General features: G+C 37.9%; 1 protein-coding gene across 1 annotated transcript in view; it reads left to right on the top strand.

Annotated features, from left to right (window-relative positions):
- Cntn5 (contactin 5) overlaps nucleotides 1–18,345 on the top strand; it is a 656,861-nt gene that overhangs the window by 574,842 nt on the left and 63,674 nt on the right. Inside the window, exon 15 of the mRNA XM_050162227.1 lies at nucleotides 11,632–11,790. Coding sequence (XP_050018184.1) covers nucleotides 11,632–11,790 — 159 coding nt within the window. The remainder of the gene's footprint in view (nucleotides 1–11,631; nucleotides 11,791–18,345) is intronic.

The following is an 18,345-nucleotide window of genomic DNA, read 5'->3' as shown; positions in this document are numbered from 1 at the left end:
TCCAGACAGACGCAGGTTAAGATCCTCCCTGGTAAGCCAGCTCGTGGGCTACACAGAATATTAGAAATGGGTTAGAACAATATGTAAGAGCTAACCAATACGAAACTGGACCAAGCCGGGCCAGGCAGTGTTTGAAAGAATACAGTTTCCGTGTAATTATTTCTGGGTATAAGCTAGCCATGCGGGCGGCTGGGTGCCGGGGACGCAGCCCCGCCGTCCCTAATTCAACACAAAATGTTTATTTGCAGTAATTAGATATTTTTGGTGATTCCCTTTTCAGGTTGTTTATATTAGTATAACCAGTCTTCTCAAAGATGGGGAATGATTCTAGCTTTTATCTTTTATAAGCAAGGAACGTTCTCAGCTATCCCGTATATGAAGGATACTTTGTAGCAAGCAATATTAAACCTAATTTCAATTGTATGATTCCAAGATGTATGAAATCTATCTGCTCTAGGGTAAGAGGTTAAAACAAGTTTTTAATTGTCATATCTAGAGTCTCAGTTTTTCCTGCAAGGACCCAAATTGTTTTCACCTCTCTATTTTGTTAGCCTTCCTACGAAGCTGATTCCTAAGGACATGAATTGGCTTCCAGGAATGACAGAGACTAAATCCTTTGTTGCACACATATACAAGGAGAAACTGGCCACACTTCCAAATGTGGTCTACACTGCTCTATCCACTTGTCTAAGTAAATCAGCTTAGAACAGGTTTTCCCTCTTGAACCAGCACCTATCACTATAAATTGTCATGATCTGATTGACTTAAACATGTATTTCTGAATCTACGAGGACCAGGACAGATGAGTTTGTCAAGACTGAGGACACCTAGTCAGGACAACTCACGTAATAAGAGATGGGGGTAAGAACACCTTCCCTAGACCACACTGGGACAGGTCTAGTCAGGCATATAGTACTTTTCATCTCTAAGCAAAAACAAAACTATCTGCCTCCTCACTGCCCCATCAAAACATTAAAAAGAATCTTCTGAGGTGTATGTGTTCTGTCGATATGAAATCCTACAGAGCATGTTACACATGGTGGATAACACAGAGTCGAAACTGGGATAACATCTGCAAATCAGAATCAAAATCAAACTGCAGACCGGATTTTGGAAAATCAAAAGCTTAGCTGCTACCTCTACTTTCTGAGGCTGGGTGTTTCATTTGTGAAAGGGGTTGGCAACACGAAATTTACTGAGGAAGATTTAGAGAGAGGGAGATAAAACTTAGTGTAGTACCTTCTACTTTATAGGTACACATGAAATAGCTATTCAGTTAGAATAATAAAGGTGATAATTATGATGAGGGGGATGACGATGATGATCCATTGTAAAACTATAAATTTCTTACAATATATTATAGAATCTGCTGTTGATTACATGTTCTTGTTTATTTTTCAAAGTAATTTTAATGTGACTCCTCAGATGCTGCTGCTGTGTGAGATATTTTTCTAGAGGCACAATACAGGTATTATCTCATCCCCAACAGAAAACCAAGGACAGCCCACCAAAGTAATGATTCAACTGAAGTAACCATTCAGCCAAAGTGCTGCTAGGCAAACCAATGAGTTTGTAGAGTTTACTTTAAGATAGCGAGACAGGGTTACATCTGAGAGCCTTCCTTTCTGGAGACAGTGTATTAGTCTGGAGGATTTTCTAGGTAACAAAAGTATGGATTATATTCATTAGCAAAAGTATATTGTGAGAGTAAGTAATACTGTCTAAGTTACCAAGAAGTAAAAAGCCCACTCATTGCTACTGTATCTATTTATTGATCACATGATAGTTTTAATGGTAATATAATATAATACTCGTGATAAGCTCAAAATTGCTATTGTATTATGCAATATCAAGAAACTAATAAACACCAAAGTTCAGAAATTTGCATAGGTTCCCAAAGCTTTGACAGAAAAAAGTTAGGGCATCCAGGATAAGATCTTCTGATTCCTTGCCTGACTCAATTTAAATCATTTTTCTTGAAATACAGTATATATAGGTTTTTACTAGGCATCATATACAGATGGAAATTGTCAAACCTGGAAATTCCATGGCTTAGAAAAGCTCAGACAAATCTATGCTGCTTTTACAGTAATGCCACAAATTTCACTGTTCACCAAAGTTTGAAACACACCGTTGACAGGCAGGTATCTAATTAGCATCGTTAAACCAGGGTGAGAAAGTGATGCAATGAGACTTCTAGTTTTAAATATCCATATTTAGTCCTTTTTCAGAATGCTGCAATGAGTTTTGTAAAGTATGTTTTTTTTCATATGTTGATAGGTCAAAATGAAAGTGTTCAAATACTAAGTCAAAAACTGTTTCTAAAATTGTTTGCTACTAAATATTCATTCATTTATTACAAATGTACAACTTAGTATAATGTTTTAGGTAGTATCCTAACACTGGAAATACAATATAAAAAATACCACATGTGTAATTTCAAAATCCTGTTTGTAAACTCCAAAGAGGGAGGCAACCATTATTATAAAAACCATGATTTGATTGTTTCTATTTGTGATTTCAACGCTGAGTAAAAAGTACATGAGAACACAGTGGCTTTGCCCAGACAGATTAGTCAGGGAAGCCTTTAAGGAGATGAAAATGTGAACATTGTGTTGACTGTAAAGTCTATGTAGCCTTTAAAAGGGCAAATTGAGGGCTGGGCGGTCGTGGTGCAAGCCTTTTAATATCAGCACTGGAGAGACAGGGCAGACTCTAAAGCTACCCTGTTTCGAACTCCCCAGCCCCAAAAAAGAAGGCAGACTGAGGAGAGGCAATAATTTCAAAACAGATGAACTAGGTAATATATATGATAGACTAGATAAAGAGATAGATGGATCAAGATGTTTATGATAGGTTAAATAAATATAGATAGATTGATTGATAGATAATTGATACATAAATAGATTGATTAAAGATAAATGGTAGGTTGATAGATGATAGATAACAGAGGATTGATGGACAGAAACATAAATAGATAATAATAGATAGACAGAGACAATAGATAAAAAATTGGTAGATATAAATAAGTAGATGATAGATAAAAGATGGATGATAGAAAATTGTCAGTTAATAGATAGATATGAATAAATGCAGAGATTTACCAAAAATTACCTTTTAAAAATTCATTATAACTATTAATTTCTCTTTTCCATCCTTGACTAACGCTGCTAAAAAATAAGTTAGCTACTCTTCTGAGACTGAACACATTTGAAAAGACTCAACACAATTAGGTGAGTAAATAGTAAGCAGCCTAAGACGTCCTCCCTCTTTGTAATGGATATTAGTGACAGCAAATATCTAATGAAGACATAAAGAAGGCTCATCACAGTGCTGCAGGAAGCTGAACTTGGCTAGGCCAGGATGTCCATATCATATCAGTTTCCTGTATTAGAATAAACACTTAGGAACTGGAGAGATGGCTCAAGTGATTAAGAGCACTGGTTGTTCTTTTAAAGGACCCAGGTTCAATTCCCAGCACCACATGGCAGTTCACAACTGTCTGTTAGTCCAGTTCCAAGGTATTTGACACCCTCACACAGACATACACACATGCAAAACCCAAATGTACATTAAATAAATAAATATCTTTAAAAAAACCTGTGAGAGTGGTGCGTGCCTTTAATATCAGCACTCAGGAAGAGGCAGGTGGATGGATCTCTGTGAGTTTGAGGCCTTTTCTTTGTTAGTGTAGAGGAGAAAATGTCAGCAATCACTTATTAACATTTGTTAGTACATATTAACATATACCATGCTGCAAAAAGCAATCATTGTTGACTAAATATTATTTTTGATCCTAGACATGATAATTCACACCTATGATACCAACTATGAGGAGTCTGAGGCAGGAGGACTCCTGTGAGCTCCAGGCCAATTTGAACTACAGTAACAGTACCAACCAGACACATACACTACATATACATACACACACACTACACATACATACACACACACAAATTACACATATATACATACACATTTGCATATGCATATACATATACACATATATCTTTTCTTCAAAGTTTTATTATTGTTTATTTTTAGTTGAGTCTATAGAAAATAATCCCCAGGCCAGTCTGAGCTACAGTAATATTACCCCCCCACACACACACACTTACATGCACTATACATACATACATACAGATATGCACATATATACATATATCTTTCATTGAAAAGTTTTATCATTGTTTATTTTCAGTAGAGTCTATAGAAAATACTCCTTTGTAGTGATGGTTCTTTGTAGAGAAGTAAGTTACATGATGAAGATAAAATATTGTCTATAGAGTTCTTGGGTTTATTTATTCATACTAACCTAGTCCATAGGCAGTAGCTGAGCCTGCTCTTTATTCTGTGTTTGAAGGACATGTGTAGGACTTCCTTTCTGTGAGTAATGGCCACACCCACTTTCTTCCATCTACAATACAGCGGTGTGTGTTCAGTAGATGTGACCCTCTTCTTTATAGACCTGAACATATAACTAAGAGACATGAGAACATGATGTGGGAGGTCCTTCTGTATGTGTTGCTTTTATTGGTTAATAAATGAAGAAGCTGCTTTGGCCTGTGATATGACAGAATAAACCTAGGTGGGGAAAACTAAACTGAATGCTGGGAGAAAGAAGGCAAAGTAGGGAGAAGCATGTAGCCTCTGCCAGAGACAGACATGTTGGAACCTTGCCGGTAAGCCACAGCCATGTGGCAATACACAGGTTAATAGAAATGGGTTAATTTAAAATATAAGAGTTAGCTAGCAATACTCTGAAGTAATTGGCCGAGCAGTGATTTAAACAATATAGTTTTTGTGTGATCATTTCAGGAGTCTGGGCAGCTGGGAAACGAACAAGCAGTCTCTCCCAACAAGAACATAGTTCTCGTCTGGAGGGGAATATGATGAAGGCATATTATATGTATAAATGAAAATGTCATAAAAAAGAAGTCATTTGAAATACTGTGGCATATTTGTATCAGATATTCACTTTAGATTTTAAAGAATTTAAAAATAAGATAATTGGAGTCCTAGAAACTTTAGTTTTTCTTCTTAACTTTTCTCTGTGTATAAAGAAAAAGATCAGAATAGTCTTGCCATGTACAAGAAATAAAAATAAACCTAATTATTTTATTATATAAAAATAATGCTTTATAGTCGGATGTTTTTGAAAGAGGAAGTCTTAGGATCAGGCAGAGCTTGTGAGGAGTCAGAGAGTTCTAGAGAGCTACTTGGCATAGTGTCAGCTGTCCCCTAGAGGAGGAAAGCTCCTAGGTCGTCTCTGTGAAGCCATAGACAGAAAGCAACTCTACAGCCTGCTCCCCAACGTCTGCCCGAGACTGGCAGGAGGGTGGGCAGGAATAGCACAGGGAATGGGTCTAATCCATCTGACGGTGCCCCCAGTGTCACCACCTGACCACCTTGACTGGCTGTCCTGAACCTTGTGTCTCCTCCTTGCTTGTACCGCTCCATTAAGAGAGCAGGAGAGCGCTGTCAGCGGCATTTTCAGTGGCAGGAGTAAGGAAAAGTTTCCCATTTAAGGCATAACTTGCTGATAAGAGAAATAATTGACTTGAACTGGATCACTCCAGTTATTTAAAAGTTCCAGGCTCTGCATTGCTACCTAATCAGTGTCTTCAGTGGGGGGTCCTTGTTTCAGGTTACTAGCAGAATAATAAGCTTTGGCGGTTATGGGGTGACAGATCCTTTCCTGCTTATAAAGTCGACAGCTCCTTCAGAAAAGACTTTGTTTTCTTAGAAGGTACCAATTTCAGGTAGCTTCTTGGTTAGGGGTTGGAGATCAGATCAACAATCCTCTCAGCACTGGGTTGACTCTATGGAGGCCTGAGAGTCTCAGAAGTATGATCAGGATATATTGCATGGCAACAATGTTTTGCAATTGAGAAAGAAAGAAAGAAAGAAAGAAAGAAAGAAAGAAAGAAAGAAAGAAAGAAAGAAAGAAAGAAAGAAAGAAAGAAAGAAAGAGGGAAAGAAAGAGGGAAAGAAAGGAAAGAAGAAAGGAAGGATGAAAGAAAAGAAAAGAAAAGAAAAGAAAAGAAAAGAAAAGAAAAGAAAAGAAAAGAAAAGAAAAAGAAATTGTTACATGAGCAATAGGAGTGAGAATGTCCTCAGCTACTCCCCTGATAACAGTTCTCAGGAACCTAAAGGAGGGAGCATGGAGGAAGCAGCACTTGGTTTCTTGTTTGTTAGGAACTCCTCAGCATGTGGACATAAAACAGAAGGTACCTGCCATTGATTTCCGGGCATTGATCCCTACTGGTCCTTATAAAATGTCCTACGATTCCGACAAAGTAAGTGGTGGCTTTCTCATAGGTAGACACTAGCTCCTGTCACAAATCCCTTGGCGCTGAGGCATTTTTCTTTCAATTATCTATTTTCAAAGATGCTTTCTGTAAACATATGCAAAAGTCCTCTAAAAAATGTTTGCTACCTTAGAAAAAGAAGAACTAGAAGAAAATGGGGCCATTAGGAGCTAAGTTTAACAGCAAAGATAGTTGATACACTAATATGCTAATGAATTCACTCCCTAAGTATAAAGAGAAAGCTAACTGAGCTGGTAGTCAGCATATATTGTCTAAAAATATTTTCTTTACGAATACAGCACTGATAAGCCAATGCTAACATAATAACAGTAAATTGTTTTCACCTTTATTAGAGCTGAAAATTATGGCTAGTTTCTCTTAAGAAGGAAATCACACCACCAGATTTAGTGTAGCACTGCAGTAATATATTCATAAGAAATCTTTCATATTTATAAGGATTCAGAAAAATTGTTTTCCATAGGTTACAATGCTCCAAGTTTCTAACATGGCTTACTCTGAAATCACTTTCCCCCCATCTATTCTGTCTTTCTCTTGCCCTTTTAACCCTGACTAAAAAGTCATTAACGCAAATATGCTTTTAAAAGAAAAACGTCACGTACGTTTCCTGTGCAATATGATGATGATGTTTTGAAACATTTGTTTATTTCATTATGCAGCATTGCAAACTCAGAACACAGCTTCCTCCAACCTTATATTGTTTTACAGTCCTTCCATTTGTCTGCATTTCATCTTCTCTGTCACAAACATTTGCCGAGGGCCTAATAGATGTCCAGTACCAATCTGGCTGTTCATATGAGTATAAATTTCAGAAAACCAATTGCAGTCAATGAAGTAACCGTTTGCATTCCTGATGCACTTGGAAGTGGCAGTCATTGCCGGTATGTCTGTGTGAAAAGTTTACCTCTGCCACCTCATTTTAACACACTGAGTGCTGATCACTAATTGTCTCACCCAGCAAATCCACTGTCACTCAGTGGATGTTTCCTTGTTAAGCAGGTTATCCTTACAGCAGCATACACGTAACTCCCTCTAGAGTAGTGGCTCTCACTATCTTCACTATCTTCCTAACACTGCCATCCTCTAATACAGTTCATCACGTTGTGGTGAACCCCAACCACAAAATTATTTTTGTAATTTGACTACTGTTAAGAACCACGGTGTAAATTTCTTTGTTTTCTGATGGTCCTAGGTGACCTCAGAGAGGTCATGAAACACAGGTTGAGAACCACTGCTCTAAAGAGTAATCTGAAAATCATTTGAGAAGCAATACTCACTTATACTGAGGACTGAAAAGAAGGGAAGAGCTGACTTAGTGCTTAGGGCACTGCCTGTTCTCCCAGAGGACCGGTTCAGTTCCGAGCACCTACATGTTGGTTAACAACCATTTGTGATTCCAGTTTCAAAGGATCCAATGCCTTCTCTGATCTCCCAACAGTGCACATACATACATGTAGGTGAACACTCATATGCATAAAACAAATATAAGTCCTTTTAAAAATAGAAATATACATAAAGAATAAATCTTAAATAAGGTGATTTCCCACCTACAAGTGATAAGTCAATGCATTTCTTTCTGGTATTTTCTTCTACATATTTGACAAATTACTATTAACTCATTTGTAGTTACATATAATTTTTCAATGTACTTTATTTAGCTCCATGAAGACTGTGTTGTTAAATAGAGTTTAGTAATAGATTAATAATGGCTGTCTAACATTGTATCACAAGGAGTTATAATTTGAATATTTCATGATTATCAAATAGTCATTTGTTTATAATGGTTTGCAATTATAACTGAATAGACAGCATAGACATTACACTGGGTTCATAAATCTTTGCTACTGATTATTTTGTTACAAAATGTATTTTGGGGAAATAAATGCAAGTAGAGAAAAGTTCTTGAAAGCTTATGAAGATTTATCATGGTATATATTTTGAATTAAATTATTTTTCCAGTTGAATAATTAGAAAATATTGAGTGATTATTAGTTATAGTCTTAAGATATACTAAACATCTTCCTAGAATTTTAGTACTCAGAAGGGAAAATCACTTATTTAACAGAAACTCATTTCCCCATATGACCTTGGTCTTGCAAGTAAGCAGTTGCAAAAATGTCCCTTGAAGAGACAAATAAATAGAATGCTAAAAAATACAGCAGAATAAATGGTTTACTATGGAGGAGATAAAAATAAATTCTACCACGATTTCTTATATAAGCATATCACCAAAACTTCTCAACTTTTTGAAAAATATTTGAGGGTCCCTACCTTAAAGTTCCTTTAAAGAAACTCACAACAATAAACCATTTTGAAGCCTGTTCCTATTAGCCATTGTTGTCCTCAAATTTAGTCTGTTTGAAGATACGTGAATCACACTCTCCAAGGACTTGATGACAGGCACAGCCGAGTCATCCTAAGGTTTCCTCACACACACGCCAATGGAAGCTGGAGGTCTTTGAAGGCTGTCTACCGTGTCTGGCTCCGGGACTGGGTTGCATAGCAGGGCTGGGAACAAACTGAATGTTTCTTTCTCCTCATGCCTCTGTCAAAATTCTTTGGAATTCCTGGCATAACAGTAGCCTCAGTATAGTTTGACTTGAAAACTGTCCCCTAACTTAAGCCCTAACCAGCGCTGAAGAAGGGTGGATGAATATCAAAAGCTTTTAATGACCTCATCTCAAAAGTCAAACAGTGTTAGACACTTTTACTCTTATTGATAGAGTCCAATGGCCATGGGACAACTCAGGCTCAATGAAGGAAAAGCATAGATTGTGCTGCTCGGTGAAGGAATGAATTGTATTGCGAGGAAAGGAAGGGGATGGTGCCTCTCTCCGCATGGACGTCACCAGTTGTCCTGTTGCCACCTGTCTTTGCTGCATACTTCACCTGCACTTTTCTGTAACACGCTTTCTCTTTCCTTCCTTCACTGGAAACTGTTTTCCATATTAATAGTTGGAGAACTGTCTGAGTAGTTCTTGCTACTTTCCAAAATCAGATTTTGCCCCCAAATCCATATTTAAATCTCAGCTGGGCTATTTATTAGTACAGTGACTATGGCAAGTAATTTCTTTCATTAGAATGGATGTTCAGATTCCCTGTCCTAGAATAAAACCAAACATATGGTCTGAATAATTATCGAATGAATAGTCTCTTTCAGGTTCCTCCATCCCCTCTGTGAAATAGTAAACTAATAATTAATGTCTAGGAAACATATAGTATGTCCCCTTCATATATTATAAGGTGGTGAGAGTATGGTAGCTACTGGCATGATTGTAGTAATCACATAGAAATCAAGTTATTTACATAATTATTTTGTTCTTATAGATGCTTCCCTGTGCTCCTGTCTCTATAGTCTAACATCTTCTCAGATGCGTTCTTCAACATCTGCATCCCTCTTCTTTCTCTTCCTTACCATGCCCTTATCTACCTTTCCTGACTTAAGCAGATATTTCTGCTACATTTGCACTCTTGCACAGTCCTAGAATTATCCACACTAATAATTATATTCTTCACTTTACCCCTGCACACTAATTTTTCACTCAAAACTATCTCGTCTCACAAATTCTGTCAATTGCCCTTCACAATACAAATCCCACTCCTGAGTCGTCTTCTTGTAATAGTCCATGTTCTTAACTCCTTTTTCTAAGTCATTACCACCTTCCTTACTTCACCTGAACCACACATTGCCCACATTCTGCGTGGTTTTGGTGATGAGCAGTAACACATATCCAGAGCTCCTAGGCCTTGTCTTGGACATTCAAAGCATGCTTATTTGTTCAGTTTCTCCTTCACAATGATTCGATCCAACTAAGCCTGGAGGAAAACCATTGCTGTGCTTCTGTATTCTCGCTCACATTCTTCTATTACATTTCTACTCAAAGCCTTCCTTGATGCCCCTCTGCCCATAAGCTCACTTTCACACACACACCCGGCCTCCCTTTGGAGGACTTAGATTCTTCCGTAAAGAAAATAATGATTGCCTGCTAGAAGGAGCTCTTGTGCTTTCTCCCCTTGTTATTTCAAAGCCATTCTGTGTTTTATTACTTTACTGTTTCTTCCACCACTTCACTTAGAGGGAAAATTGCCACTTCTTAAGGCTTTCCTTTGCCTCCTTTGTTCAAAATCCCGATTCTATCACCTTGATGTTAGAACAGTCTCTAACTTCCAATCCTTAGTATTTGGTGACCTGTTCAGTGAAGAAAAAATACTCATCTACTGTCTCCTAAAAGTGTCATTTGCTTGTCAAAGTTTTAAAATGTTCCAGCTCACCATTCCTTTCTTTATTTCTTAGATATCATGATCATCAAGTCCAGCAAGTTATATGCCATTTACATATCAATCCATAGATTAGTCACTTAAAATATCTCCTTGTGTATAGTCTTCATATAGAAGCCATTCTACAACTTGCATAATTTACATTATGGAACATGAATATGACAACATGAAAACTGGCATTTATTTTAGTCGCAAAATTTTAAATAGATATACATTTTAATGCCCTTAAAATTGATGGTTAGTCATAATTAACTAAAGGGACATTTCTCCTCAAATAATATTCTGATTATTTCTTGAAAACAAAAGCTACATGGGAGTAGACTAGTTGTCTCTGCTTTATACTATCCCTTAAAGACAAAGAGAAAATTATTCTGTGAATCACTGCTATTCCACTGCACCACCAATTCTAAAACAACTAAATAAGCATCTCCTTTGAATTTCCACAAAGGATTACGGATGCGTCACTCTAGGTGGATGTCCTTACCTTTCTTCCCGGCAGTACTGCTATTTCAGAACACTCTGCATCCTCTTGACCAGATCTGAGTTGCTCAATATAGCTCATTACATGATTTGCATGCTTAAGGTTTCTGAGCTGCAATATAGCTCAATCCACCTATAGTCTTTTAGTGTAAATGGCATTGTGTCTGTTCCTGAAGTATTATTGCCTGCCTGTTTCTGCCTCTGCCTGTTATCTGTGATTGATTTTAGCAGCCACAGTTCATATTGACATTCATAGCTTTGTGTCTGCTTCTGATTATTTTTTCTTTTCCTATAAAATATAATGCTAATTGAAAGTTGCTTCCAGGCACAAAGTGTCAGAAAAAATATAATACATAATTAAGTTCCCCACAGAAATTCTAGAAAATAACTTGTATCCCATCAGTTTCTGCTGTCTATTTTCATTACTGAGTATGTATTTCATTAAGACGATCACATCATTTGATGAGAACCACATTGGGAATACAATGTCTTGTGGTTGATTATAACGATTGGTGCTTAGCTGTATCCACTGCTTTTCCTATAGGTCCCCCAGGCCCACCTGGGGTGGTCATCGTGGAGGAAATCACAGAAAACACAGCCACTCTTTCATGGAGTCCAGCAACTGACAACCACAGTCCCATCTCCTCCTACAACCTGCAGGCCCGTAGCCCCTTCTCCCTGGGCTGGCAAACCGTGAAAACAGGTAAGAGGTTTTGGCACAGTGTCACACACAAAACCAGCATCTGGAGGCACCAGGTGCACTTGCTTTAAAGCTCATTCATGATCATTTGTCAACTGCAGAAATGCTTTATTATTCTTTCCACATTGATCTCTACTATGGATTCTTTCCCTGTGCCCTCTAAAAGCAACCTCTCTTCCTTTCTTCTGTTCATAACTTGCAAAAAAAGAGACCACATTGAGGCTCTGTTTTTATGATGAACTAACTTTCAGATTCACAAAGAAGCTGTAAAAATTGCACTGTACAAAAAGCCCCCATGGAGCCACTCCCCAGCTTCTTTCAATTATCATACTGCACATGACTTGACAACAGTTATCAAACAGAGAAGTGATGCTGAGCAATGCTCTTGGGTGGGATCCAGGCCTCCCTGGGAATTCATCAATTTGATGTACAGTTGTTCTCAGGGTGCGGTGCTAGGGAATTCTTCACATTAGGTTGTATAGACACCTGTCCCCATAGGCGGGTTGGGATACAGAATTGCCCGCAATCCCAGAAGCTTCTACTGTGGCTTTATAATCCTGTGCCAGTTTTATTTATAAAATGAAAAGCTAATATGAACTGTGTGTCTAAAAGCAGTGCATTATTTTAATGTCTGTGTTTAACATGGTTCCTGCCCTAGTTTCACTATTTAAAAATTATTTTCGTCACTAGTGATTTCCTTTGAATGTTACAACACTAACCTTGTCCAAGCTTTCCTATGTAACTGGAAGTGGTGGCAAAGGATATTTATTAAAAGTCACACTCCCCAGGAGCTACTAGATAAGTATTTAGTATCATGTTTGAATAGACATTAAGAATAGAAGAGAGAGTTAAGAATAGAAGAGAACGTGAAGGAATTGTCTGCACAGACTGGGGATGAGGGTTTCTGTTGTATTTATTTTATTTTATTTTATTTTTTTATTAAAAATTTCCACCTCCTCCCCACCACCCTTCCCCCTCCACTCCCCACATCCTACTTCCCTCCCCCTCCCTTTCCAGTCCTAAGAGCAGTCAGGGTTCCCTGCCCTGTGGGCAGTCCAAGGTCATCTCCCCTCCATCCAGGTCTAGAAAGGTGAGCATCCGAACAGGCTAGGCTCCCACAAAACCAGTACATGCAATAGGATCAAAACCCAATGCCATTGTCCTTGGCTTCTCAGCAGCCCTCATTGTCCACCATATTCAGAGAGTCTGGTTTTATCCCATGCATTTTCAGTCCCAGTCCAGCTGACCTTGGTGAGCTCCCAATAGATCAGCCCCACTGTCTCCGTGGGTGGGTGCCCTCTTCGCAGTCCTGACTTCCTTGCTCATGTTCTCCCTCCTTCTTTTCCTCATTTGGACCTTAGGAGCTCAGTCCATTGCTCCAATGTGGGTCTCTGTCTCTATCTCCATCCATCACCAGATGAAGGTTCTATGATGATATGCAAGATATTCATTAGTATGGCTATAGGATCGGGCCATTTCAGGCTCTCTCTCCTCAGCTGCCCAAGGACCTAGTTGGGGGCATCTCTCATTTTAAAGTTAATTCAACTGCTTAAAGGTAATATATAAAAATCAAGCTAGACATGATGGGAGATCAGTAAGAGAACTGCAACACATTTTAATCCAGCTTTGTCTGCATAAGACTCTTGAGGCCAAATGAATGACATATCAAAACCCTATCTCAACAGCAGCAAATAAGTAATGTGAAAATCATCAAGATGATGTATGAGTTCATTAACAATAAAACTAAAATGCAATACTATGACTATGGAATGGTCTATTGTATCTAGGTAAATGACACTTTAGCACAAGCTTTGCTTCACTCATTACAATTATGTAGAAAGAAAATGTGTTTTCCTACAGAACATATTTCAGATCTTACTTGATAATAAGTTGCTGCATGAACTTAGACTTCGCTGTGGTTAGTAATACACTGTGTTGTATGTATACAGATTTCTATTTAAAACACTGGCCTTGGTCCTGGGTCCACCATATCCTTGTGCAGCAAATATAACTCCCCAAGGAATAAGAGGAGTTATCTGGGTTGATCGACATAGGAAGACCACAATTTCAAACTTCATGAGCAGATTGATTCAAGAATTCTCATCCACTGTTTGCCCGATTGCCATCTTACCTTTCATGTGGTTGCTCAAAGATTTTGTTTTGCAGCTATGGAAAATGATCATTGTGTATCTGGTGTATTCTCATACACCCCATCCTCCTGCCACTGTTTGTCACAGACTGTTCAACTTCCTCTGGGAGAGATGCTTAGTAGTCCATACATATTTCCTGATTCGTTTGATAATTTACTAAACCATTTTGTCTTATAATGCACCTACTATAGGCATGAGTTCATGGTCTTTATTTAACTTACTCTCTGATTCCTGCTTATCCTTTTGTTTTTATTTATTTATTTTTATTGCATCTGTTTCTACAGGGGTTGGAGAGATTAGGAAGAAAAGTTGGTTTGTGTTTGTTGACAAAGCTCTACTAGAAAGCTATATTTTTATCTTCTAAAATAACTTGAAAACTAGAGACTTTCAAGCTAGATCTCTGCTTTGACTGTCTTCAGGAAGTAACTATTTTTTTAAAAAACGATTGTTATGGTTTACTTATAAAGAAATACATTTTTCAGAATTATAGCAATATCAGTATTCATTTTTTTCTATGCTTCATAGTGTGAAAGATCTAGCAGACTGATTCCTCATCTATCTGACTTCTTTGTCCAAAACACAATATCCATTGCAGTAGTGGTCAAAGCATGCCAGCCTGGGGCAAGTCCATGAAGGAGTCCTCAAATCCTAGGTGATCCAAACCAGCGTGGCTTTAGCCCTGTCTATAATCTAGCCATAATTCCTTATGGGTGCAATAACTTGACTGATTAGTTATTTTCATATGTGCTCTCATAATCTAATACAGTTAAAGTCAAAACAACTTCTAATCCTGGCATATATATTTGGATAAAAGATGAGTACACAGTTTATAACTTTTGATAAATGAATGAAACTTATAAGCTCGTGGAAAACATTTAACATTCTTTTATGTGCCAAAATAAAAATAAATTCCTTACTTTCTGCTAGTTGAAACAAAAATTTGAGGATAGGCCTGCTAACTAAGAGTATCTTAAATTGACTTACAAATTCACATCTTATAATTGACTTATAAATTCTCCCTCCTGCAGGGGAGGTTCAAAGGTAAATAAGAATAGTGTGTATAATTGGAAGAAAGTATGAAATAATCTTTGGCAAAAAGTTCATCTTCATGTCCTATTTCCATTTAAGCAAATTTATTGTACCTTAAAATTATGCTGTTATTATGCTACTGAGAATTCTAAGGTGACCTGTTTTGCATTTTCATATGTTTACTTATGATTATCAAAAATAACCATTACTGATCTTTGCATAACTTTAGGATGTTTCTTAAGCATTTATCATTGGTTTCTATTGTCTGTCTGTGGATATTATTTCCATGAGATGATTGGTTGATTAAACTTTTCAATTTGACAAGCTTGTCAAGTACTTTATTAAATTATTGGATGTGATGCTTTTGCTAGGAAAGACATTCCAATGGCATTCTCCTCATAATCACTTCTTGGCTGCCTTTAATCACTGCTTTATTTTTCTCTGTGAAGCATGTATTTTCTTTGAAAGCAACCTATGTCCATGCCTCTAGCAATGATATCTTTATAAAAAAAGGTCCCAGCAATGCTTTTTAAATATTCTTAACTGCTTAAAATTGTCCATTATCCTTAATATCTTCAGTATTGAAAAATCAAAATCCTGTCTTAATTAAGACAACTTTGTTTGCAATTTATTTTATTTGCTTATGAATATTAATACCACTAACTGACATTTTTGAAAGTATTATATACCCTTTATAAAAGGCAATAAATTTAGAGTTATCTAATCAATTTTGTTATAAGTTGGAAATTGATTGATTGATAAATTATGATTAAAATAGTAAAACATAAAGCTGGCTAGATAGCAACGTGGGTAAGAGAACTTTCTGCATAAACTTGGGGATCTGAGTTCAAATGCTCAGCAAACATACAAAAATTTGAGCATGGCTATAAATCCTTTTAACTCCAGTTTTGAGGGATAGAGACAGGTAGATGCTCACTGTTCAATGCCCCCACACACAAATGGTGAATTTCTTTTTTTTTTTTTTTTTTGGTTTTTCGAGACAGGGTTTCTCTGTGGTTTTGGAGCCTGTCCTGGAACTAGCTCTTGTAGACCAGGCTGGTCTCGAACTCACAGAGATCCGCCTGCCTCTGCCTCCCGAGTGCTGGGATTAAAGGCGTGCGCCACCACCGCCCGGCCGTGAATTTCTAATTCATTGAAATACCTCATCTCAAAGCAGTAAGGTTTTGAGTGAAAGAGGAAGGTCACCTGACATTTTTCTGTTTGCAATATGTGTATGGTATATACACAGACACACTAATATACACCACCTGCACATTACTCTCTCTCCCTCCCTCCCTCCCTCTCCCCCCCTCTCTCTCACACACACACAATCCTGGAACATAGCAATTCTAAGAAAATAAATATAAACTGAAGAAGAATATCAAAACCCAACTATGGAGTACTCATAACGAAGATAAACTAGCCAAAGGAGGCAGAGAGAGAATAATCTCTGAAGTAAAAGTTAAAGTCAAATACAATAACCTTCTGGGAAACAGAGAATACCAAGTAAGCAAGAGCAGTTAAGTGTGCTTGTGTTGCTCATATGTCCGCTAAAGTTTGACACTGATCATTGGTTTTATTTTTTTCTTTTCTTTCTTATTTTTTATTACTTTATAAATAATATCATTCCAAATTTTCACTTTCTCTCCTCTTACCACTTCCCTCTCACTTCCCCACTCACCCTCCCTCCCTCCCACTCCTGTCCTAGATAGGGCAGGGTGCCCTGCCCTGTGAGAAGTCCAAGGCCCTCCCCACTCCATCCAGGCTGAGAAAGGTATGCTTCCAAATAGAATAGGATCCCAAAAAGCCATTACATATAGTAGAGACAAATCCCAGTGCCATTATCATTGGCTTCTCAGTCTGCCCCAATTGTCAGCCACATTCAGAGGGTCCAGTTTGAGCCCATGCTCATTCATTCCCAGTCCAGCTGGAGTTGGTGAGCTCCCATTAAATCAGGCACACTGTCTCAGTGGGTGGACCAACCCTTCGTGGTCCTGACTTCCTTGATCATATTCTCCATCCTTTGCTCTTCAACTGGACCTTGGGAGCTCCCATGTGAGTCTCTGTCTTTATCTCAATCTGTCGCAGCAGGACGAAGGTTCTATGATGATATTCAAGATAGTAATCGGTCTGATTAAGGGACAAGGCCAGCTCAGGCACCCTTTCCTCCACTGCCCAGGGTCCTAGGTGGGGACATCCCCGTGGATACCTAGGAACCCCTATAGATCCAAGACTAACCCCAAAATGGCTCCCTTGATTAAAATATCTTCTTTCCTGCTCCCATATCCATCCTTCTTCCCTCTGAACCATTCTACTCCCCCAAGCTCTCCCCAACACTCCCCTTCTCCCTTCTCTCTCCCCCCTCCCCTCCCCCCCCATCCTCACCCCAATGCTCCCAACTTTTGCCTGGAAATCTTGTCTGCTTCCAATTTCCAGGAGGATCTATATTTGTTTTTCTTTGGGTTCACCTTATTACTTAACTTCTCAAGGATGGCAAACTATAGGCTCAATGTCCTTTGTTCGTGGTTAGAATCCACTAATGAATGAGTACATATCATATTCAAATTTTGGGGTCTGGGTTATCTCACTCAGTAAAGTTTTTTCTATTTCCATCCATTTTTATGCAAAATTCAAGATGCCGTTGTTTTTTACCACTGAGTGTTATCTAATGTGTAGATGTGCCACACTTTCTTTATCCATTCTTCCATTGAGGAGCATCTAGGTTTTTCCAAGTTCTGGCTATTACAAATAATGCTGCTATGAACATAGTTGAACAAATGCTTTTATAGTATGATTGGGCATCTCTTGGGTATATTCCCAAGAGTGGTATTGCTCAATCATGAGGTAGGTTAACTCCCAATTTTCTGAGAAATTGCTACACTGATTGCACAAGTGGTTGCACAAGTTTCCATTCACACCAGCAATGGATTAGTGTTCCCCTTACTCCACATCCTTTTTAGCATAAGTTATCATTGGTGTTTTTGATTTTAGCCATTCTAACAGGTGTAAGATGGTATCTCAAAGTTGTTTTGATTTGCATTTCCCTGATAGCTAAGGAAGTTGAACATGTCCTTAAGTATCTTTTGGCCATTTGAAATTCTTCTGTTGAAAATTCAGTGTTCAGTTCAGTACCCCATTTTAGTTGAGTTTTTTGTTTGTTTGTTTGTTTGTTTTTGAGTTTTAGTGTCTAGTTTCTTGAGTTCTTATATATTATGGAGATCAGACCTTTGCCTGATGTGGGGTTGGTGAAGATCTTCTTCCATTCAGTAGGTTGCCTTTTTGTCCTTCCATTTTCTGTGTCCTTTGCTTTACAAAAGCTTCTCAGTTTCAGGAGATCCCATTTATTCATACTTGCTCTTATTGTCTGTGTTACTGGGGT

Source organism: Alexandromys fortis, unplaced genomic scaffold (genome assembly GCF_014885135.2).
Source record: "Alexandromys fortis isolate MF-2015 unplaced genomic scaffold, M_Fortis_MF-2015_v1.1 scaffold_112, whole genome shotgun sequence".
Taxonomy (NCBI): domain Eukaryota; kingdom Metazoa; phylum Chordata; class Mammalia; order Rodentia; family Cricetidae; genus Alexandromys; species Alexandromys fortis.
This window is presented reverse-complemented; position numbering and strand designations above follow the sequence as displayed.